This window comes from Mobula birostris, chromosome 13 (assembly GCF_030028105.1).
Source record: "Mobula birostris isolate sMobBir1 chromosome 13, sMobBir1.hap1, whole genome shotgun sequence".
NCBI classification, from domain to species: domain Eukaryota; kingdom Metazoa; phylum Chordata; class Chondrichthyes; order Myliobatiformes; family Myliobatidae; genus Mobula; species Mobula birostris.
Genome location: NC_092382.1, coordinates 24,759,457 through 24,778,889, shown reverse-complemented (window position 1 = coordinate 24,778,889; position 19,433 = coordinate 24,759,457). Strand labels below are relative to the sequence as shown.

Genomic DNA, 19,433 nt, shown 5'->3' with positions numbered 1-19,433 from the left:
AACGAACGAATCCCCTCTCACCCCTTTGACTTTCCTCTGTCAGTAATCCCCCCAACAGTTTCTAAAGTGGGTCCACCTGTTGTTGTGTGGGATGGACACAAGATTACTCCGCGATGGCTATTTAACCTCATTCCCCTTCCTGACTCTCATCCAGTTTCCTGTGTCCTGCACCTTGGGTGGAACTCACCTCTCTTCATGTCATATCTATCACCCCCTCCGACTCCTGGATGATCCAGAATTCATCTATTTCAAGTTTCAACTCCTTAAAGTGCAGGGTTTCAAGCTGTAGCTGGATGCACATAGAAACATAGAAAATAGGTGCAGGAGTAGGCCATTCAGCCCTTCGAGCCTGCACCGCCATTCAGTATGATCGTGGCTGATCATCCAACTCCGAACCCTGCACCAGCCTTCCCTCCATACCCCCTGATCCCCGTAGCCACAAGGGCCATATCCAACTCCCTCTTAAATATAGCCAATGAACTGGCCTCAACAGTTTCCTGTGGCAGAGAATTCCACAGATTCACCACTCTCTGTGTGAAGAAGTTTTTCCTAATCTCAGTCCTAAAAGGCTTCCCCTTTATCCTCCAAATGTGACCCCTCGTTGTGGACTTCCCCAACATCGGGAACAATCTTCCTGCATCTAGCCTGTCCAATCCCTTTAGGATTATATACGTTTCAATCAGATCCCTCCTCCATCTTGTACATCTTGTACATGAGGGCATCAGGGACACCAGAGGTGTCCATACCTTCCCACCAATCTCCCCTCAAATTTGTAATGACCAGTGTGTACATAAAGCTTGTATTATGCATTTTTTACCCAGTGTGCACAGTGAATTTTATATAGAGAGGCATTCATTTTAACAGCTATCAAATCACTGTCAATAAGAACTTTGATCTCTTCTGGGTTTGATTAAGTTCATCTGCACTCTCACACAACCTATGTTGCAGGCCTGTAACAGGTAATGAAGGATTTTCTCGCCAGAGCTTTTGCACACCGTCCATATGTGGTTTGCTTGCTAAATGACACTTAAAATGTCAGATTTCTAAATAACACTCCTTCCCACTTGCAAATTCTCCAGCAACTTTTGCATCGCCACAGTACACACAAGTAACTCCAGTTTCTGTATTGTATATAAATATTTCCCCTGAACCCTCCCCCAGGTGACTGATGGTGGTGAACTCAGTGATGGCAATGCCAATGAATATGAAGGGAAGGGCAGTAGTCTGTCTCATTGGAGTCTGGCACATTTGTGATGTGAAAGCTACTTGCTGCCCAGGGCAAAGGTGTTTGATATCATTATGTACCCAGAGAGAATGGGTCAAAACATGTCCTCCCGGGTAGAAAGTCCAGAACAGTAGGAGGTGGAACCAGCAACACACACAAAATTTTGGAGGAACTCAGCAGGCCACGCAGCATCTATGGAAAAGCGTACTGCCTTGCAGAGGGTGGTTAGGGGAGCAGAGAAGGTTATTGGGGTCTCCCTACCTTCTGTCCAAGACCTCTTTCAGAGGCGATGCCTCCAGAAAACACGGTACATCATTAAGACCCCTCACACCCTCTCCATGAACTGTTTGTTCTTCTGCCATCAGGCAAACGTTACAGGAGCATCAAAACTAAAAGCACAAGGCTACTAAACAGCTTCCTCCCACAGCCAGTCAGACTGCTAAATAGCTGCTCCACCTGACTCTGCTTTGGACACTTTTCACTTGCACTGGACATTTATCACTGATTTTAACTGACATGTGGCTGTTGTGTTTTACTATTTATTGTTATGTTTATTATTTAGTGTTGTGTTTGTTATGTTATGATTGCACTGCCTCTGAGAAACGCTGTCTCATTCTGCCCTGCAGAGCTGATGTGCGGTTAGAATGACAATAAAGTTTCTTGAATCTTGAATCTAATGCTGAGTTCCTCCAGCAATTTGTGTGTGTTGCTCGGATTTCCAGCATCTGCAGATTTTCTCTTGTTTGTGACTGGAGGCAGAACAAAGGTGATTTTCACAACAGCTGATGTAAAAGATTTTGTTCCCTTTCTCCGAGTTCCCGATCCTTGCATTTAGACAGCTGGAGCTCAGCTCTGTCTGAGAGACCCATCGGTTCCCATTCCCTCATCAGCCGGAAGCTCCCCGGGGCCCGTGTACGGATGGTGGGGCTGAGAGAGAGGGAAGAGAGCAGGACTGTCCCGGGATTGCGGGTCACGGAGTCCGGAGTCACAGCAACTACCCGAAGTCGGTGTTGAAAACGCCGCCCGGTGAGACCCCCAACCCGGAGACCCCTTCTCACCTCAACCGATCATCCGGGGCCTTTTGTGCCCCGCGCGCTGGTGAGCTCGAGCTTGGTCGGTTTAACGGCCGGGCTACTAATCACGTGAGCAGCCCCTCCCCCACCGCTGTCAAAAGAGGAGTCACGCGCTGCACTATTCCCATTGGTACGAAGCGATGTCAATCACTGCTTCCAGCCAATAGCGGAGGCGGACCAGCCGAGAGGGCGTTACCCCCGCTGACTCCGTCTCCCGAACTTTCCGTCACGGCGGGACAACCGTCAAAGTAAATGTCCGCTTTCTGATTTATTTCCATTTCCCTCCGAGGGAAGTTGGGGCGTTTGTGAAGCGTCTCCTGCGGCCGGAGTCTGATGTGTCGCTGAGAGGTAGGAGGAGACCGCTCGGCCCGTCGGTTTGATGCCGGTTCCCCGGGGAGGGAGAGGATGAAGACGGTGAGAGAGGGGGCGGACAGGATGTTTGTCCCGGTGGGGACAGGAGGGGCTCATCTGTGGAAATGTCTGAGCCCACGGTGGTGGCGATTCACCACATTGGGGGGCAAACACCGGCAGACTGTTGCCCTGCGAGCGGGGCCAATGGTCGGGGCAAAGTGACAATTATTTGTGTTTTGTTGAGACTGTACCGGGAATATGGTGTAAAATCCCGCTCCCCACACTAACACGGGTCACACAGACCAAAGAACAAACTGCCGGAGGAACTCAGTGGGTCGGGCAGCATCTGTGGAGGGAAATGGACCGTCAACATTTCGGGCCGAGACCCTCCCTCTGGACTGAGAGTGGACGGGAAATAGTCCGAGAAAAGAGGTGAGGGGTGGGGATGGGGCAAGAGCTGGGGAGTGAGAGGTGGATCCAGGTGAGGGGGAGGTGGGAAGGTGGAAATAGTGACGGGGTGGGAGGTGAGTGGTTGGGGCAACACGGGGCTGCAGGAGATGGAAATTAATTCCATAGAGGATTAACAAAGAGGTTAGAGAGTATTTGTTATGGAGAGTGCAATGAAGATTCACCAGACTGATCCCTGGAGTGGTGGGGTCATCACATGAAGAAAGATCAAATGTGATAACCCTTTCATTTGGAGAATCGAGGACTGAGAGGTGAACACATTGAAATGCACAACATCATTACTGGCTGAACCAGGGATCCCAGTCTCTGAAAAAGGGGGTGGACTGTCCAGGACTGAGATGAGGGGAAATGTCTCCACTCCGAGGGTGGTGAATGTCTGTAAATCCCCACCACAGAGGTCGGTGAAGACTCAGTGATCGTCCTCACATAAAACAGAGGCCGGCAGATGTGTGGAGACCAGAGAGATCGAGGAAATGAGGATCGGGCAGAAACATGTGGCTGAGATGGGAGAGCAGCCTTCATCTTGTTGATGGTTAGAGGGGCTGAATGGCCACCTCCTCCTGTTTCTCACCTGATGTTTCAGTGTTCCTGTCCAGTGAGGCTGGAGGAATGTGAATAGAAATTAGTGTTTATAAACATGGACAGATTTAAATGAAACCTGCACATTTCCGGTTTGGGTCTGAATTGTGTGTTGGACCGGGATGGGAATCGGGCCTGTGACTCTGTGACCTGGGGGTGGAGGGAAAGGGACAGGGAAGATATGGAGGAAGTAGTAAAAATGTATCTTGTGTAAATATGGAATGTGGGAAATGCAGCGGATGGGTCAGGCAGCGTGTGAGGGGCGAGGAGCAGAGTCATCGGTTCAGGTGGGAGACCCTCCACCCGTCACGCGATCCCATGTCCTGTTCACATTTTCCCGCAGATCTGCAGCATTTGCCGGTCACTGCTCTACGTGTCCGTGTAGCTTCATCTTTCGCCCGTTCAGACAAGGCAGTGAGATCCGGATCTGTCACGTCCTCTCGTTGTGGGTGGACAATGTTTTATTCTGCAATATTTTCAGCATGTTTCCATATAACCACATAACAATTACAGCACAGAAACAGGCCATCTTGGCCCTTCTAGTCTGTGCCGAATGCTTACTCTCACCAAGTCCCAGACCATAACCACTGGGCTGAGGCCTGGGACTAGGCCTCAACCAGTGTTTTTACCAGCTGAAGTGCAGCCAGTGTTTCTGAATGTCTGACCCATTCATGTGAAAATTAGCCTTTTCTATTTATCTGAGCTTCTCATAAATGTGTACAGTTTAGTTCAGCTTCACTCCAGAATTTCCAAAGCAACAACCCAGTCAGTCAAATAGTTCCACACAATTAAAATAGTTTACAGTATTACATTCTTAAAATGTTTTTGTACTACTTATATAATTTAACTATTTAATATGTATATTCTTATTTTAAATCACAATGGTTAAAATCTATTGTTATGAATTAGGTTCTATTGCTGCCGCAGAGACAACAAATTCCATGACATCTGCCGGTGCTATTAAACCTGATTCTGATAATTGGTCTGGGAGACCCACCACCGGTCACCTGATCCCAGTTACTGCAGATCGTAATGCGAGATTGAATCCTTTTCTACTTATTTGCTTTCCTCAGAAATGACAACAGTTAAGTTTCCCTCTGTGGTTTCAAAGCAGAAGCTCAGTCTGTCTAATATTTCCACACAATTAAAATGGGGAATTTGTTTATTCTTATCACGCACTAAGCTACAGTGAAAATCTTGCCCGACCTACCATCCACACAGATCAATACATTACTACGGTACATTGAGCTGATATACGACAAAACAATAACTGTAACAAAGCATTATGGCTGCAGAGAAAGTGCAGTGCAGATAGACATTTGGGGCAGGGTCACGTCGAGTTACATTGTGAGGTCGAGTTCATTCTATTGGACTGGAGACCATTAATTTGGCTGACAACTGCAGACAGGAAGCTGTCCATGAGCCTGGTGGTATGCGCTTTAAGGCTTTTGTATCTCTTCCCAGATGGGGGATTGGGTTTGCAGCAATAATGTCCAAAGTTGTGGGCATCTTTGAGTACACGGCCTGCTTTCCCGAGGCAGGGGAAGTGCAGGAAGAGTCCATAGAGGGGAGGCTTGTTTCTACGATGTTTCCAGATGAGACCAAAGTTCTCTGCAGTTCCTTGCAGTCATGGGCAGAGCTTTAGCCATACGAAGACGTGAAGTATCGACAAGAAGCTCAGAGACCTCGCCCTTCACCCTGACTTGTGTAGCTGGATCCTGGACTTCCTGTCAGATCGCCGGCAGGTGGTAAGAGTGGGCTCCCTCACTTCTGTCTCTCTGACCCTCAGCACACATGCCCCACAGGGTTGAATCCTTGGCCCCCTCCTTTACTCTCTGTGCACCCATGACTTGTGTCGCCACCCACAGCGCCAATCTGTTAATTAAATTTGCTGATGACGCTACATTGATTGGCCTAATCCCAAATAATAACTTTCAGTTGATCAAATGCTTCCTGACAAGGCTCGGTCCAAACAAACTTTTCACCCTTCTTCAGGAGATTAGTCAGAGGAAGAGCGATATCAGCAAAGTTCTTACAGAACTTACGATAATATCCAACCATTCCCAGAAACCTTCCAAGAGCCTTCTTACCAGTCTGTCACAAAAACTGTGGGTCAACTGTCTAAGAAAAATAACAAGATGGCTTGAGTCGTAAAAATAGATTGAGGTGCTTTTATTTACAAAAATAGTGGAAAAAGAAAAACTTGGATGTCCACATCAAAACAAGAAATTTTTAAAAAACTATATATATATATACATACAGCTTGCAATTGTCACCTGTCTGGTTAACAGCCACCCTCAGACTAGACAAAAAAGAACCCAAAGCCTTGGTAACTCGAGGCTTATAACTGCTAAGCCAATCCCCCCAGACTAACCAAAAGCTAATTAACTCAATTATCTTCCATTTCACACAATCTGAAACTCTACCACCAGTTCTCACAATAAACACATAGACTTCATCATAGGATTCACCATTTCCCAGTTAAGTAACTTGTATAAACCCCAAAACTTTACCACAAGATGAGTAATTAGGTAACATAACCCTTGTCCCAGGTGAAGATGGTATCCTCCACCATCGGCACACCTGTGCAGGTTGCTGCTGCCTCTAGAGAAGACAGCTCTATGCAGCAGCTCTGTTTCAGACCCAGTGACTGTGGAGGAGAGAAACGTCAGATTATCATGACACTTCGGCAAAACACTTATTGGAAAGATGAATATGAATAAATTGACCTGAGATAATAAAACTGTGACATAGTGTGTTTCTTTTTTTCATACCTATTACTGCTGGGGATGAGTGTAAAATTGTGACTGTTGATTTATTGTGACATGTGCACTCACCACAATAACAGAGGGAATAATGTGTGTGGATGACCCTTTGAGTGTTTTACTGAGTGTGCCATGAGACGTCTGTAATCAGTGACGGGCCTTCATCACACAGTCGGAATAGGAACTTCAGAAATGGCCTGGATTTTGCCTGCACAGGAGCCAACTTGCCTTGACCTACAACACAGCCAAGACAGATCACAGTGGCATGGCCAAATTCACTCTTAGCTCCGTCAGCTGTAAGGTTGGCCCTGGAGAGCCTGTCAAACAGCTTTTCTACTACAGAGATATGCTCTTCCCAAGTGTCACTCCCTGTGACTAAGTCATCAATATAGGCATCTGTGTGTCCTAACCCTTGAATTACAGAATCCATCATTCTCTGGAATGTTCCTGGAGCATATTTCATTCCAAATGGTGAAACATTGTATTCATACAACCCAGAAGGTGTCACAAATGCAGAAATTTCTCTACCTCAGTCCGTCAATGGAACACACCAATACCCTTTCAACAGATCAATCTTTGTAAGAAACTACCTTTTCCAACCTTATCGATGCAATCATCCACCCTAGGGATAGGATAGGCATCTGTTTTTGTTACTGCATTTACCTTCCTATAATCAGTGCAAAATCTAACACTACCATCAGGTTTGGGCACAATAACGCAGGGTGAGCTCCAATCTGATGTTGAAGGCCTAATAATACTATTTTCAGCATATATTCAATTCTTTGCTCAGCCAATTTACACTTTTCTACGTTCATGCGATATGGGTGTTGTTTAATCGGTTTGGCTTGACCAATATCTACGTCATGTACTGCGACTGTGGTTTACTTGGGAGCATCAGGAAATAAATCTTTAAACTTCAGAATTAATTCCTTCAGCTGTTGTTGTTGCCTTGGCTGCAGATGAGCCAACTTGTTGTCAATGTTTTCGAGAACAACTGAGTTCATTAGTCTAACCAGGACCATGTTTGGCTTGTGAAAAGTCTCGGACAAGTCAATTGTTTCATTCTCAGGGCTGTCAGATTTATATGTTTGACAACACTCACCGATGGTGCCTGCTTGTCTGAATAAGGCTTTATCATATTGATGTGTACCACCCATGTTAGTTTACGTCAGTCGTGTGTTTTAATACCATAATTCACATCATTAATTTGAGAGACTATTTCATACAGTCCATTGAATTTCGCTTGAAGTGGATTCGTCAACATTGGAGATAAGGCAAGCACATTATCCCTTACCTTGTATTTTCTTTTGTTTTGGTCCGCTTATCAAACCAACACTTCATTTTGCTTTGAGAAATCTTCAAGTTTTGTCTCGTTAGACGACAGGCTTGGTATAGTTTATTTTTGAACTTCAAAACATAGTCTAACAAGTTAACATGTACATCCCCATCAATCCACTGTTCCTTTAACAAGGTCAAAGGTCCCCTCACTCTATGACCAAATACAAGTTCAAATGGACTAAAGCCCAGTGACTCCTGTACCAACTCTCTTAAGCCTGATTTATACTTGTGCGTCAAGTGTACACCGTAGGCACTATGTACCCTATGCCGTACCCACGCTGTACCTTACGCCGTAGGGTGACGCGCACCTCCTCTAAAAAGTAACTCACGCGTCGTGGCGACGCAGACCGCAACAACTGTGATTGGTATGCTTGGTAGCATCGCATTTCTGGTTGCTTTTCTCTGCCATGTCTGTACACTGATGCAAAATAAATGGTTGGAGACAATGAACCAACTCGTCAAATCTACCTGCCGACATCCGAAAATATTGGAAATGCATTTCCTCATCCATGTCTCTCACGAAGAAGCTCAACAGTGTCAGAGAAACCCCACCGCCAACTTGCGTTTTGGTGGTGAAGTGCAGAGTGATGCAGACACAACTACGCATGCTCGCTACGGTGTTGGGCTACGCAAAAATTAAATCGGGCCTATGGTGTAGGATATGGCGTATCCCCAATGCACAAGTATAAATCAGCCTTTACAGTGAACAAAAGCAAATGTATTCCTTCATCCCAGTCTTTTCCATTTTCAACACAGTATGTCTTAATCATTGTTTTGAGGGTAGAATTAAATCTTTCTAAAGCCCCTTGTGATTCCGGATGGTACGCAGACGATGTAATTTGTTTAGTTCCCAGTTCATAAACTACCTGCTAGAATAATCCAGATGTAAAATTACTTCCTTGATCAGACTGGATTTCTTTAGGCAAACCAAATAAAGTAAAAAACTTGTTAAGAGCCTTCGCCACAGTTTTAGCTTTAATATTTCTGAGAGGTATTGCCTCTGGGAATCTGGATGCAGTACACATAATAGTTAGCAAATACTGATGGACAGCTTTAGTCTTTGGTAATGGGCCAGCACAATCCACTATAAATTTGGAACAGGGTTCTCCGAATGCAGGTATAGGCTGGAGTGGGGTCACTGGGGTGACCTGATTAGGTTTACCCACAACTTGACAAGTGTGACAGGATCTGCAAAAGGTCACAACATCTTTTCTCAAATTAGGCCAGTAAAATTCCTTTATAATCCTGTTTACAGTTTTATTCACTCCAAAATGGCCACCTAAGGGCATACTGTGAGCCAAAGTTAAAATTTCAGTCCAATAAAATTTAGGAACTACAACTTGGTGAACAATTGCCCATTCCTCACTCGCAGGTATAGCAGGTGGCCTCCACTTCCTCGTTAACACTCCATCCTGGAGATAATACCCTACTGTCATTTTCTTAATTTCATCATCTGAGAGAGATGTTTCCTATAAAGCTTCAATCTCAGGGTCCCAGTTCTGTTCTGCTATAAACTCCTTCCTGGACAGGGATAAATCTTTCTCATCAGACTTGCTCCCTGAATCCTGTTGAAACAATGAAGGCAGAAAAGTCCCTGACAAGTCATCATAACCTGAATCCCAATTTTGGCTACCTTGGGTATCAGAATCGTGCTGCACAGAACCGTCTGCATTAGCAGACTTTTTCACCGTACTTCGAGTTACTGTGCAGGAAGGATAAATGTTAAAATCCATCTGTGGGTCGTCAGTGGTTGGCTTAGTTGTCGACTGCACTGCAGGAACAACATTATCATATGCCAGGTCATTCCCTGACAGCAAAGTAACATCGTCCACCGGTAAACTGGAGCATAATCCAATCTTAACAGGTCCCGAAACCAACCCTGACTGTAAAGTTACCTTGTGCAATGGCACAGAAACAATGCTGCCCCCAATGCCTTTAATAAGATTTACCTCACCAATGTCAGTCTCATCACCAAACTTTAGAATGCTGTCTAATATAAGTGACTGAGAAGCCCTAGTATCTCAAAGAATTTTCACTGGTACCGGGGTTGACCCTTCCATTACTAATACAAACCCACCTGACATAAAGTGATCGAATCCCTTCTTAACTCAGTCAGACCTCTCAGTTCTTAACTGAGCCTCAACAGAATGTTCAGAACCCTGTGGGTTTATAGGTGCTTCAACATACTGATCACAGGCATGTGGGACTGCCTCCTTTTCCTTCTTCAGGACAGAACAATTAGCCGTCATATGACCAGCTTTCTTACAATAGTAACAAGAGAGACCAGAATATTTCTCCTTCAACTGCTTCTCTTCATCCTTACTCTTGTCACTAGTCCCAGCTTTAATTTCTGATTTACCCTGGTTATCCCTGCTACTCTTTTGGAAACTCTTACTCGGGGTAAACATAACCTTGTGGGTTAAAGCAAACTCATCTGCTAATCTAGCAGACTCCTGCAAAGTGGCAGCATCCTTTTCATCTAAATCTAAATCAAGGATGCAACTTTTGAATTCTTCAATTAAAACCAACTCTTTCAAGCTGTTAAAATCATCATTTACATTTTTATATGTGCACCAGCGGTCAAAACACACAAACTTCTCATAAGCAAATTCCATATAACTCTGGTTCACAGGTTTCCTCGAATTTCTAAACTTTTGCCTGTATGCTTCTGGGACCAACTCGTAAGCCTTCAGCACAGCCTGTTTCACTATGTCATAATCAGCTGCTTCATCAACTGTCAAAGCAGAATAGGCTTGCTGAGCCTTTCCCTTAATTACACTTTGTAAGAGAATAGGCCAACCCTCTTTTGGGCACTTTAAACTCTGAGCAACCTTATCAAAATGCTGAAAGTATTTATCAACCTCTGCATCGTCAAATGGAGGTACCAATTTAACATCCTGACTGCCCTCAAATTTATCACCAGAGTCTAATGCTAGACCCCTTTGCTGCAATCTCTCTATCTTTTCCAGTTCAAACAGCCACTGTCTTTCTGCTTCCTCCCTGTTTTTCTGCCTCTTCTCTCTGTTTTCCTGCCTCTCTAGCCTCAACCTGCCTCTGCCTTTCCACAGCCTCCATCTTGAATTTTTCTAACTTGTACGGGAGGCCAAGCTCACTAGGTTTACTTTCAGGAAACACCTCCAACTCCTCCACTTTAAACACACCCTCAGATACATAATGTTCAGCTATTATCCTCTGCATCTGTGACCTCCTCATTGTCGATTTCACCTTAGCAAGTTTTAACCATTTAACAATACTCAACAACTCAATACTTCTGGTGTCCTTCAGTGCCTTAGAGGTTGGCGCTTCCAGAAATCTATCAACATCCATTGCTGCTTATTTTCCACACACAAATAAATCAAAAGGGATTTCTCCAGTGAAATCGATAATTAATCAATACACCTCCAAATCTTTTCCTATCCCGGATGCAAGTCCCAATTTTGTCCCCGTAACACTTTAGAAATGAGTCAGCAGCAATAGACTACACCTAGAGTCTGTTTTTGATGTTAAATCCACTATCTTTATTAGTACCTACAAACAATATAGTAACTTAAGCAAGACAAACAAAAGTTAACAGTGTTATGTGTATAAATGTGGGTAAGTATAACTCCCAAACTACTGAGCTCAGGGGAAACAAGGCTTGGAGTCTTGAGATGGTAAGCTATGAAAGTTCAGTTCAACCACAGAATAGTTGAGGAGAGAGAGATATTTGTAATCCAGGGTAAATGTCGAGAGGAGGCAATAACGTTGAATTCCACAGCATCCATGGTGGTAAAACGAGAGAACAGTCGCTGTAGATTTTATCCATCGTTGTTCCAAATCCACATACAAATTATCACCGAAAGTGACTTTTCACAAGGGGTATCGTCTTCAAGTGAATTTCCACACTACACCCAGGCAAGGGTTAACACATAAGTGGTCTTCACAGGATACCCCAAATCCGATCCACTCCTATGGATCAAATGAGGTGACAACCACACATTCAATGTATGCTGAATCGATAATTAATCCACCTTTGTGGGCATAGGAAAGTTTGAAACAGTGACCTTTGGCCACTAGTTCCCTTGTTTCGAACCTTCCATTTTTCCTCCTTCATCTCCGTCTGACTCTGAGTGTCTGTGTCCTTGGTTAAAACTAAACAAGCTGTGAGTGATGTAAACAAGCTGCAAGTCAGACTGATTTCCATTCTTAATCTCTCTCTCTCTCAAAATGACAGTCCACAGCAAACAAAATCTAGGGATTCATAACAATGGCCATTCCCCATTGTGAACTGACTGGTGTGCCAGCAGTTTGGATGACTGAGTGAATCCTTTCCCACATTCTGAGCTGGTGAATGGCTTCTCCCCAGTGTGAACTCGCTGATGACTCTGTAGGTTGGATGACTGAGTGAATCTCTTCCCGCAGACTGAGCAGGTGAACGGCTTCTCCCCAGTGTGAACTCGCTGATGTTTCTGCAGGGTGGATAACTGAGTGAATCTTTTCCCACAGACTAAGCAGGTGAATGGTTTCTCCCCAGTGTGAACTCGCTGATGATTCTGTAGGGTGGATGGGTGAGTGAATCTCTTCCCACAAACTGAGCAGGTGAATGGCCTCTCCCCAGTGTGAACTCGCTGATGACTCTGCAGGAGGGATGACTGAGTGAATCTCTTCCCACAGACTGAGCAGGTGAACGGCTTCTCCCCAGTGTGACCTTGCTGGTGTGCCACTAGGTTGGATGACTCAGTGAATCTCTTCTCAGAGACTGAGCAGGTGAACAGCATCTCTCCAGTGTGAACTCGCTGGTGAGCCATTAGCTTAGACGAGCAAGTGAATCCCTTCCCACAGTCTGAGCAGGTGAACGGCCACTCCCCACTGTGAACTGACTGGTGTGCCAGCAGTCTGGATGACTGAGTGAATCCTTTCCCACATTCTAAGCAGGTGAATGGCTTCTCCCCAGTGTGAACTCGCTGATGACTCTGTAGGTGGGATGACTGAGTGAATCTCTTCCCACAGTCTGAGCAGATGAACGGCTTCTCCCCAGTGTGAACTCGCTGATGATTCTGCAGGCTGGATGAATCAGTGAATCTCTTCCCACATTCTGAGCAGGTGAATGGCTTCTCCCCAGTGTGAACTCGCTGATGACTCTGTAGGCTGGATAACCGAGTGAATCCCTTCCCACATTCTGAACAGGTGAACGGCTTCTCCCCAGTGTGAACTCGCTGATGACTCTGTAGGTTGGATGACTGAGTGAATCCCTTCCCACATTCTGAGCAGGTGAATGGCTTCTCCCCAGTGTGAACTCGCTGATGACTCTGTAGGTTGGATGACCCAGTGAATCTCTTCCCACAGACTGAGCAGGTGAATGGCTTCTCCCCAGTGTGGACTCGCTGATGTCTCTGTAGGCTGGATGACTCAGTGAATCTCTTCCCACAGACTGAGCAGGTGAACGGCTTCTCCCCAGTGTGAACTCGCTGATGTTTCTGTAGGCTGGATTGATCAGCTAATCTCTTCCCACAGACTGAGCAGGTGAACGGCTTCTCCCCAGTGTGAACTCGCTGATGTCTCTGTAGGGTGGATGAATTAGTGAATCTCTTCCCACAGACTGAGCAGGTGAACGGCTTCTCCCCAGTGTGAACTCGCTGATGACTCTGTAGGTTGGATGACTCATTGAATCTCTTCCCACAGACTGAGCAGGTGAATGGCTTCTCCCCAGTGTGAATTCGCTGATGTCTCTGTAGGGAGGATGAATCAGTGAATCTCTTCCCACAGACTGAGCAGGTGAACGGCTTCTCCCCAGTGTGAACCCGCTGGTGAGCCATTAGGTCAGATGACCGAGTGAATCCTTCCCCACAAATTCAGCAGATGACCAGCCTCTGCCCAGTGTGAGTTGCCTGGTGTGTCCACAGGTGGGATGACCGACTGAATCCCTTCTCACACACAGATCAGATGAATGGCCTTGTCTGGTGTGAACTTGTTGATGTACCTTCAATTGAGATAACCGAGTGAATCCACTCCCACTGTCTGAGCAGGTGAACGGCCTTTCCCCTGTGTAAAATGACGGGCGAGCCAGTCGGTCAGATGACCAAGTGAATCCCTCCCCACAGTCTGAGCAGGAAGGGTGGTTGATTGAAATCCTTGCTCCACTTCTCAAACATCTGGACAGAGACAGCAAAACTGGCGTGCCGTGTTTGAGATCCTAGGAGCTAAATTCCTTCTCGTTTTTAACCTGTAAAAAGATTTACAAAATCCATCACTGGGTTAGGACTAAATTTCAGATGAGATTACTTGAGTTGTCAAGGTTTGATCTGGTATCACACTGTTACAGTGAGGTTCAACCCAAGTTGGAGAGAGAAATCATCTTCTAACTGGGCACAGTGCTGGTATCTGGAATGACCATCAATTCCTTGATGCTGTTCCTGTCTCTATAAGAATGGGGCATTTCTGCCATCTCCAATTTGCTGCTTGGCTCAGTTTGACTCTCTCCATTGGTATTATTCCCTGTTCCTGCTGAGCAGCATGGTTGCCTGGCCCCACAGTAACTGAAACAGTATCAGGCAAATTGTCTTTCTTGTCAGGCACCTGGGATTTTCTTTTATGTATTATTAACTTAAAAGTGCCAGAGTTTTAACACCATATACAAAATTCCTGCTGAGATGAATGGTTGGTCCACACAGCTGTTAAAAGAACTTAGAGGGAATTTTTGTATTATTTCAGGTTCTTGTCACAGTCACAGAAAATTACAGCACAGAAACAGGCCCTTTGGACCATCTGGTTTGTGCTGAACTATTTAAACCACCCACTCCCATACCCCTACCATCCAGGTACCTATACAAACCTCTTAAATGTTGAAATTGAGCTCGCGTGCACCACTTGTGCTGGCTGCTCATTCCACACCCGGATGACCGTCTGCGTGAAGAAGTTTCCCCTCATGTTCCCCTTAACGTTTCACCTTTTACCCATAACCCATGGTCTCTGGTTGTCGTCCCACCCCATCTCAGTGGTAAAAGCCAGCTTGCATTTACCCTATCTATACCCCTCATAATAGTGGTATACCTCCATCAAATCTCCCCTCAATCTTTTATGTTGCAAGGAATAAAGTCCTGACCTGTTCAATCTTTCCTAATAACCCAAGTCCTCCAGACCTGGCAACATCCTTGTGAATTTTCTCTGAACTCTTTCAACCTCTTTTACAACCTTCATGTAGGTAGGTGACCAAAACTGCACACAATACTCCAAATTAGGCCTCACCAATGTCTTCCACAAGTCAACATAACGTCTATCTATTGTTGTCAGTACTTTGGTTCATGAAGGCCAATGGGCCAAAGTCTTTCTTTCCGTCACATCCATGACACCATTTTCAATAGACAATAGGTGCAGGAGTAGGCCATTTGGCCCTTCAAGCCGGTACTGCCATTCACTGTGATCATGGCTGATCATCCACAATCAGTACCCCGTTCCTGCCTTCTCCCCATATCCCTTGACTCTGCTATCATTAAGAGATCTCTCCAACTCCTTCTTAAAAGCATTCAGAGAATTGGCCTCCACTGCATTCCACAGATCCACAACTCTCTGGCTGAAAAAGTTTTTCCTCAACTCCATGCTAAATGACCTACCCCTTATTCTCAAATTGTGGCCTCTGGTTCTGGACTCCCCCACTATCAGTGAATTAAAGACTTGTATTCCCAGATCCCTTTCTTCTACAACACTCCTCAGTGCCCTACCAGTCACTGTGAAAGACCTCCCTTGGTACGTCATACCAAAGTGCAACACCTCACACTTGTCTGCATTAAATTCCATTTTCCATTTCTCAAACCATTTTCCCAGTTGGTCCAGATTGCACAGCAAGCCATGACAGTCTTCCTCACTGTTCACTACACCACCAATCTTGGTGTCATCCGCAAATTTGCTGATCATCCAGATTACTGATATAGATGACAAACAATAACAGATCCAGCACTGATCCCTGTGGCACACCACTAGTCACAGGCCTCCGGTCAGAGAGGCAACCATCTGCTACCACACACTGGCTTCTCCCAAAGACAGTGTCTCATCCAATTTACTGTCTCATCTTGAATGCTGAGTGACTGAACCTTCTTGACCAACCTCCCATATGAGACTTTGTCCAGTGCCTTGCTCAAGTCCATGTGGATAACATCCACTGCCTTGCCTGATAACTTCCTCGGGAGACTCTACAAGATTGGTTAGACATGACCTACCATGCACAAAGCCCTGATGTCTATCCTTAATCAGTCCACACCTATCCAAATACTTACAGCATATCTCCAGTTCCTGCACATGCGTTCCAATAACTTTCCCACTACTGATGTCAAGCTCACCAATGTACAATCTCTTAGTTTATTTTTAGAGCCTTTCTTGAACAGCGGAACAACATTGGCTGTCCTCCAATCCTCCAGTACCTCACCTGTCTCTAAAGATCATTTAAATATCTGTCCTCGTGCCCCGACAATTTCTGCACTTGTCTGCCGCAGAGTCCTAGGGAACAACTTGTCAGGCCCTGGGTATTTATCCACGCTAATTTGCCTTAAGACAGCAAACACCTCCACCTCTGTAATCTGTACAGGATCCATGAAGTTGATGCTGCTTTGCCTCACTTCTATAGACTCTGTGACCATCTCCTGTGTAAATACGGATGCAAAAAAAAATCTCCCACATCTATTTTGCCTCAGATCAGAACTACTGTTCTGATCTTGCATAGGATTATTTTTTTTTCCCCCCTTGCAATCCTTTTTGCTCTTAACATATCTGCAAAATCCATGAGGATTCTCCTTCACCATGTCTGCTGGGGCAACCTCATGCCTTCCTTGTCTTTCATAAGTGTTCACTTGAATTTCCTGTACTTCATAAGTATCCCATTTGTTCCTATCTGCCTGTACCTGGTATGCACCTCCTTTTTATTGATCTGCGAGATGAAGCACAAAGGGCTGATAGAGCTGCATGGTGGGAGGTGGGGGTGGGGGAGGGTTAAACTAAAGTTGCAGGGGGAATGGGAGCCTGAATAACAGAACAGATACTGGAGACGTTGTGGAGACAGTTGTTGTTCAGACCTCAGACAAAGACAGGAATGAAAAAGTTGAGCATGGTGCAGTGGATATGCTCAATCCTGTATATTTCAATACAGGGAGTAGCGTAGGAAAGGCAGATGTGTTCAGAGCACGGATCAACACCTGGAATTATGACACTAGGATCTGGCAACTGTGGCCTGGGACAGGCTGCTTTCTGGCAAAGGTGTGCTTGGTAAATTGAGGCCTTCAAAGCAAAATTTTGTAAGCACAAAGTGGGTATGTGCTTGTCAGAATAAAAGATAAAGATAGAAACTGTATCTCTTGGTTTTCAAGAGATATTGAGAACCTAGTGAAGCACAAAATGGAGTTGCATAACAAAGATAGGCAGGTAGGTTCTTATGGAGTATAAGAAATTCAAGAGAAAACATAAGAAATAAATCAGGATGGCGAAAAGAAAGCATGAGATTGCCCTCGTAAAAAAGATAAAGGATAATTGTCGGGGATTCTAGAAATAGATTAACAACAAACGGATTGCAAGGCATAAAGTTGCTCCTCTGGAAGACCGGAATGGCAATCCATGTGTGGAACGAAAGCAGATGGGTGAGATCTTAATTTTTTTTTTTTATCTCATTTACTCAGGAGATGGACAGAGTGTCAATGAGAGTGTGGAAAAGCAGCATTAAAATTGTGGACCCTATACAGATTAAAGAAGAGGAGATGTTTGCTATCCTGAGGCAGATTAGGGTGGATAAATCTCCGGGGCATGACAAGGTGCTCCCTCGGACTCTACGGGAGGCAAGTGCAGAAATAGTTGGGGCCCTAGCAGAGATAATTAAATCATCCTTAGTAATGGGAGAGTTATCAGAGGATTGTAGGGTAGCCAAAGTAATTTTGCTGTTCAACATAGAACATAGAAATCTACAGCATATTCCAGGCCATTCAGCCCACAATGTTGTGCCAACCATGACACTTACTCTAGAAACTGCCTGGAATTTCCCTAGCACATAGACCTCTATGTTTCTAAGCTCCATGTACCTATCTAAGAGGCTGTTAAAAGACCCTCTTGTATCTGCCTCCACCACCACTGCTGGCAGTGCATTCCACACACCCATCACTCTCTGTGTAAAAAAACTTACCACTGACATCCCCTCGGTACCTATTTCCAAGCACCTTAAAACTATGCCCCTCGTGTTAGCCATTTCAGCCCTGGGGAAAAACCTCTGGCTATCCACACGATCAATGCCCCTCATCATTTTATACATCTAAAAAAGGCTCTAAGCGTAAAAAAGGATATTATACATTGCTTTGATGATTTGTTGGAAGTTTAAAAAGGTATGAGGGTATAGATAGGGTAAATGCAAGCAGCTTTTTCCACTGATGTTGGGCAGGACGACAACCAGAGGTCATGGGTAAGTGACTTCCCCATTCATACAACAAATACAATACAGCACAATACAGGCCCTTCAGCCCACAATGCTGTGCCAGACATTACTTACTTTAAAAATTACCTAGAGTTCCCCATAGCCTTCTATTTTTCTACGCACCATGTACCTATCCATGAGCCCCTTAAAAGACCCTATTGTATCCGGCTTCATCACAGTCGCCGGCAGCCCATTCCACGCACTCACCACTCTGTGTAAAAAACTCACCCCTTGTGGTGATATCACGTGTCAGGACCTGACTGGACAGAGTTCCCAGCATGCGCAGAAATGAAGAATTATCAAGAAGCATGGCAGTGTAAAACTTGTTTTTTTCTGCTGTTAAATACAAGTTCAATTCTGCAGAATATGGTTTGTTATCAGTAACCCACGGTACGTATAAAGAACACAACACCCCTGACATCTCCTTCGTACCTGCTTCCAAGCACCTTAAAACTGTGCCCTCTCTGCAGATTTTCTCTTGTTTGTGACTGGAGGCAGAACAAAGGTGATTTTCTCAACAGCTGATGTAAAAGATTTTGTTCCCTTTCTCCGAGTTCCCGATCCTTGCATTTAGACAGCTGGAGCTCAGCTCTGTCTGAGAGACCCATCGGTTCCCATTCCCTCATCAGCCGGAAGCTCCCCGGGGCCCGTGTACGGATGGTGGGGCTGAGAGAGAGCGAAGATAACAGGACTGTCCCGGGATTGCGGGTTACGGAGCCCGGAGATCACAGCAATTGTCTCTCTCCCTCCGCTCTCCCCTTTCCATGTCTCCCCTCACCTTCTCCCTCATCCCCGGGGACGCGCTCTTACCTGCTGTCGGTCTGCTGAGGCCTACCGTGCACTGCGCGCATGCGTGATATTCGGCAACGTCACAACGCCGACGCCTGCGCATTTGATCGGTGCTTCGGCAAGGGCGAAATTTCTATCGCACGGCTTTATGGGTAATCACGGTGCCATTAAAGGTTTCTGCAAGCACCAGTTCCACGTCCATAGCTCAGGTTTTTTTGTGCATATAGAAAATTCAGCAGCTGTTTTAATGCAGAAAGCGGCTCCCGTAAAAAATATACTCAATATCACTGTGTATCTAATGCCAAAGTACAATCCTCTTACAAATGTAGATATAAAACTCAAGAGATTCTGCAGTTGCTGGAAATACAGTACAGAGACACACACACACACACACACACACAAAGTGCTAGAGGAACTCTGCAGTT

General features: G+C 45.3%; 2 protein-coding genes across 2 annotated transcripts in view; both read right to left on the bottom strand.

Annotated features, from left to right (window-relative positions):
* The window catches only part of LOC140208593 (uncharacterized), a 290,808-nt gene extending 271,763 nt beyond the window's left edge, over positions 1 to 19,045 (bottom strand). Inside the window, exon 1 of the mRNA XM_072277381.1 lies at positions 19,030 to 19,045. The gene's annotated coding sequence lies outside the window, so the exon portion shown is untranslated. The remainder of the gene's footprint in view (positions 1 to 19,029) is intronic.
* Positions 1 to 19,088, bottom strand: part of LOC140207856 (uncharacterized) — a 71,753-nt gene extending 52,665 nt beyond the window's left edge. Inside the window, 2 exon segments of the mRNA XM_072276405.1 lie at positions 12,041 to 14,001; positions 19,030 to 19,088. Coding sequence (XP_072132506.1) covers positions 12,041 to 13,594 — 1,554 coding nt within the window. The 5' untranslated portion in view covers positions 13,595 to 14,001; positions 19,030 to 19,088.
* Between the last annotated feature and the right edge of the window lie 345 nt (positions 19,089 to 19,433).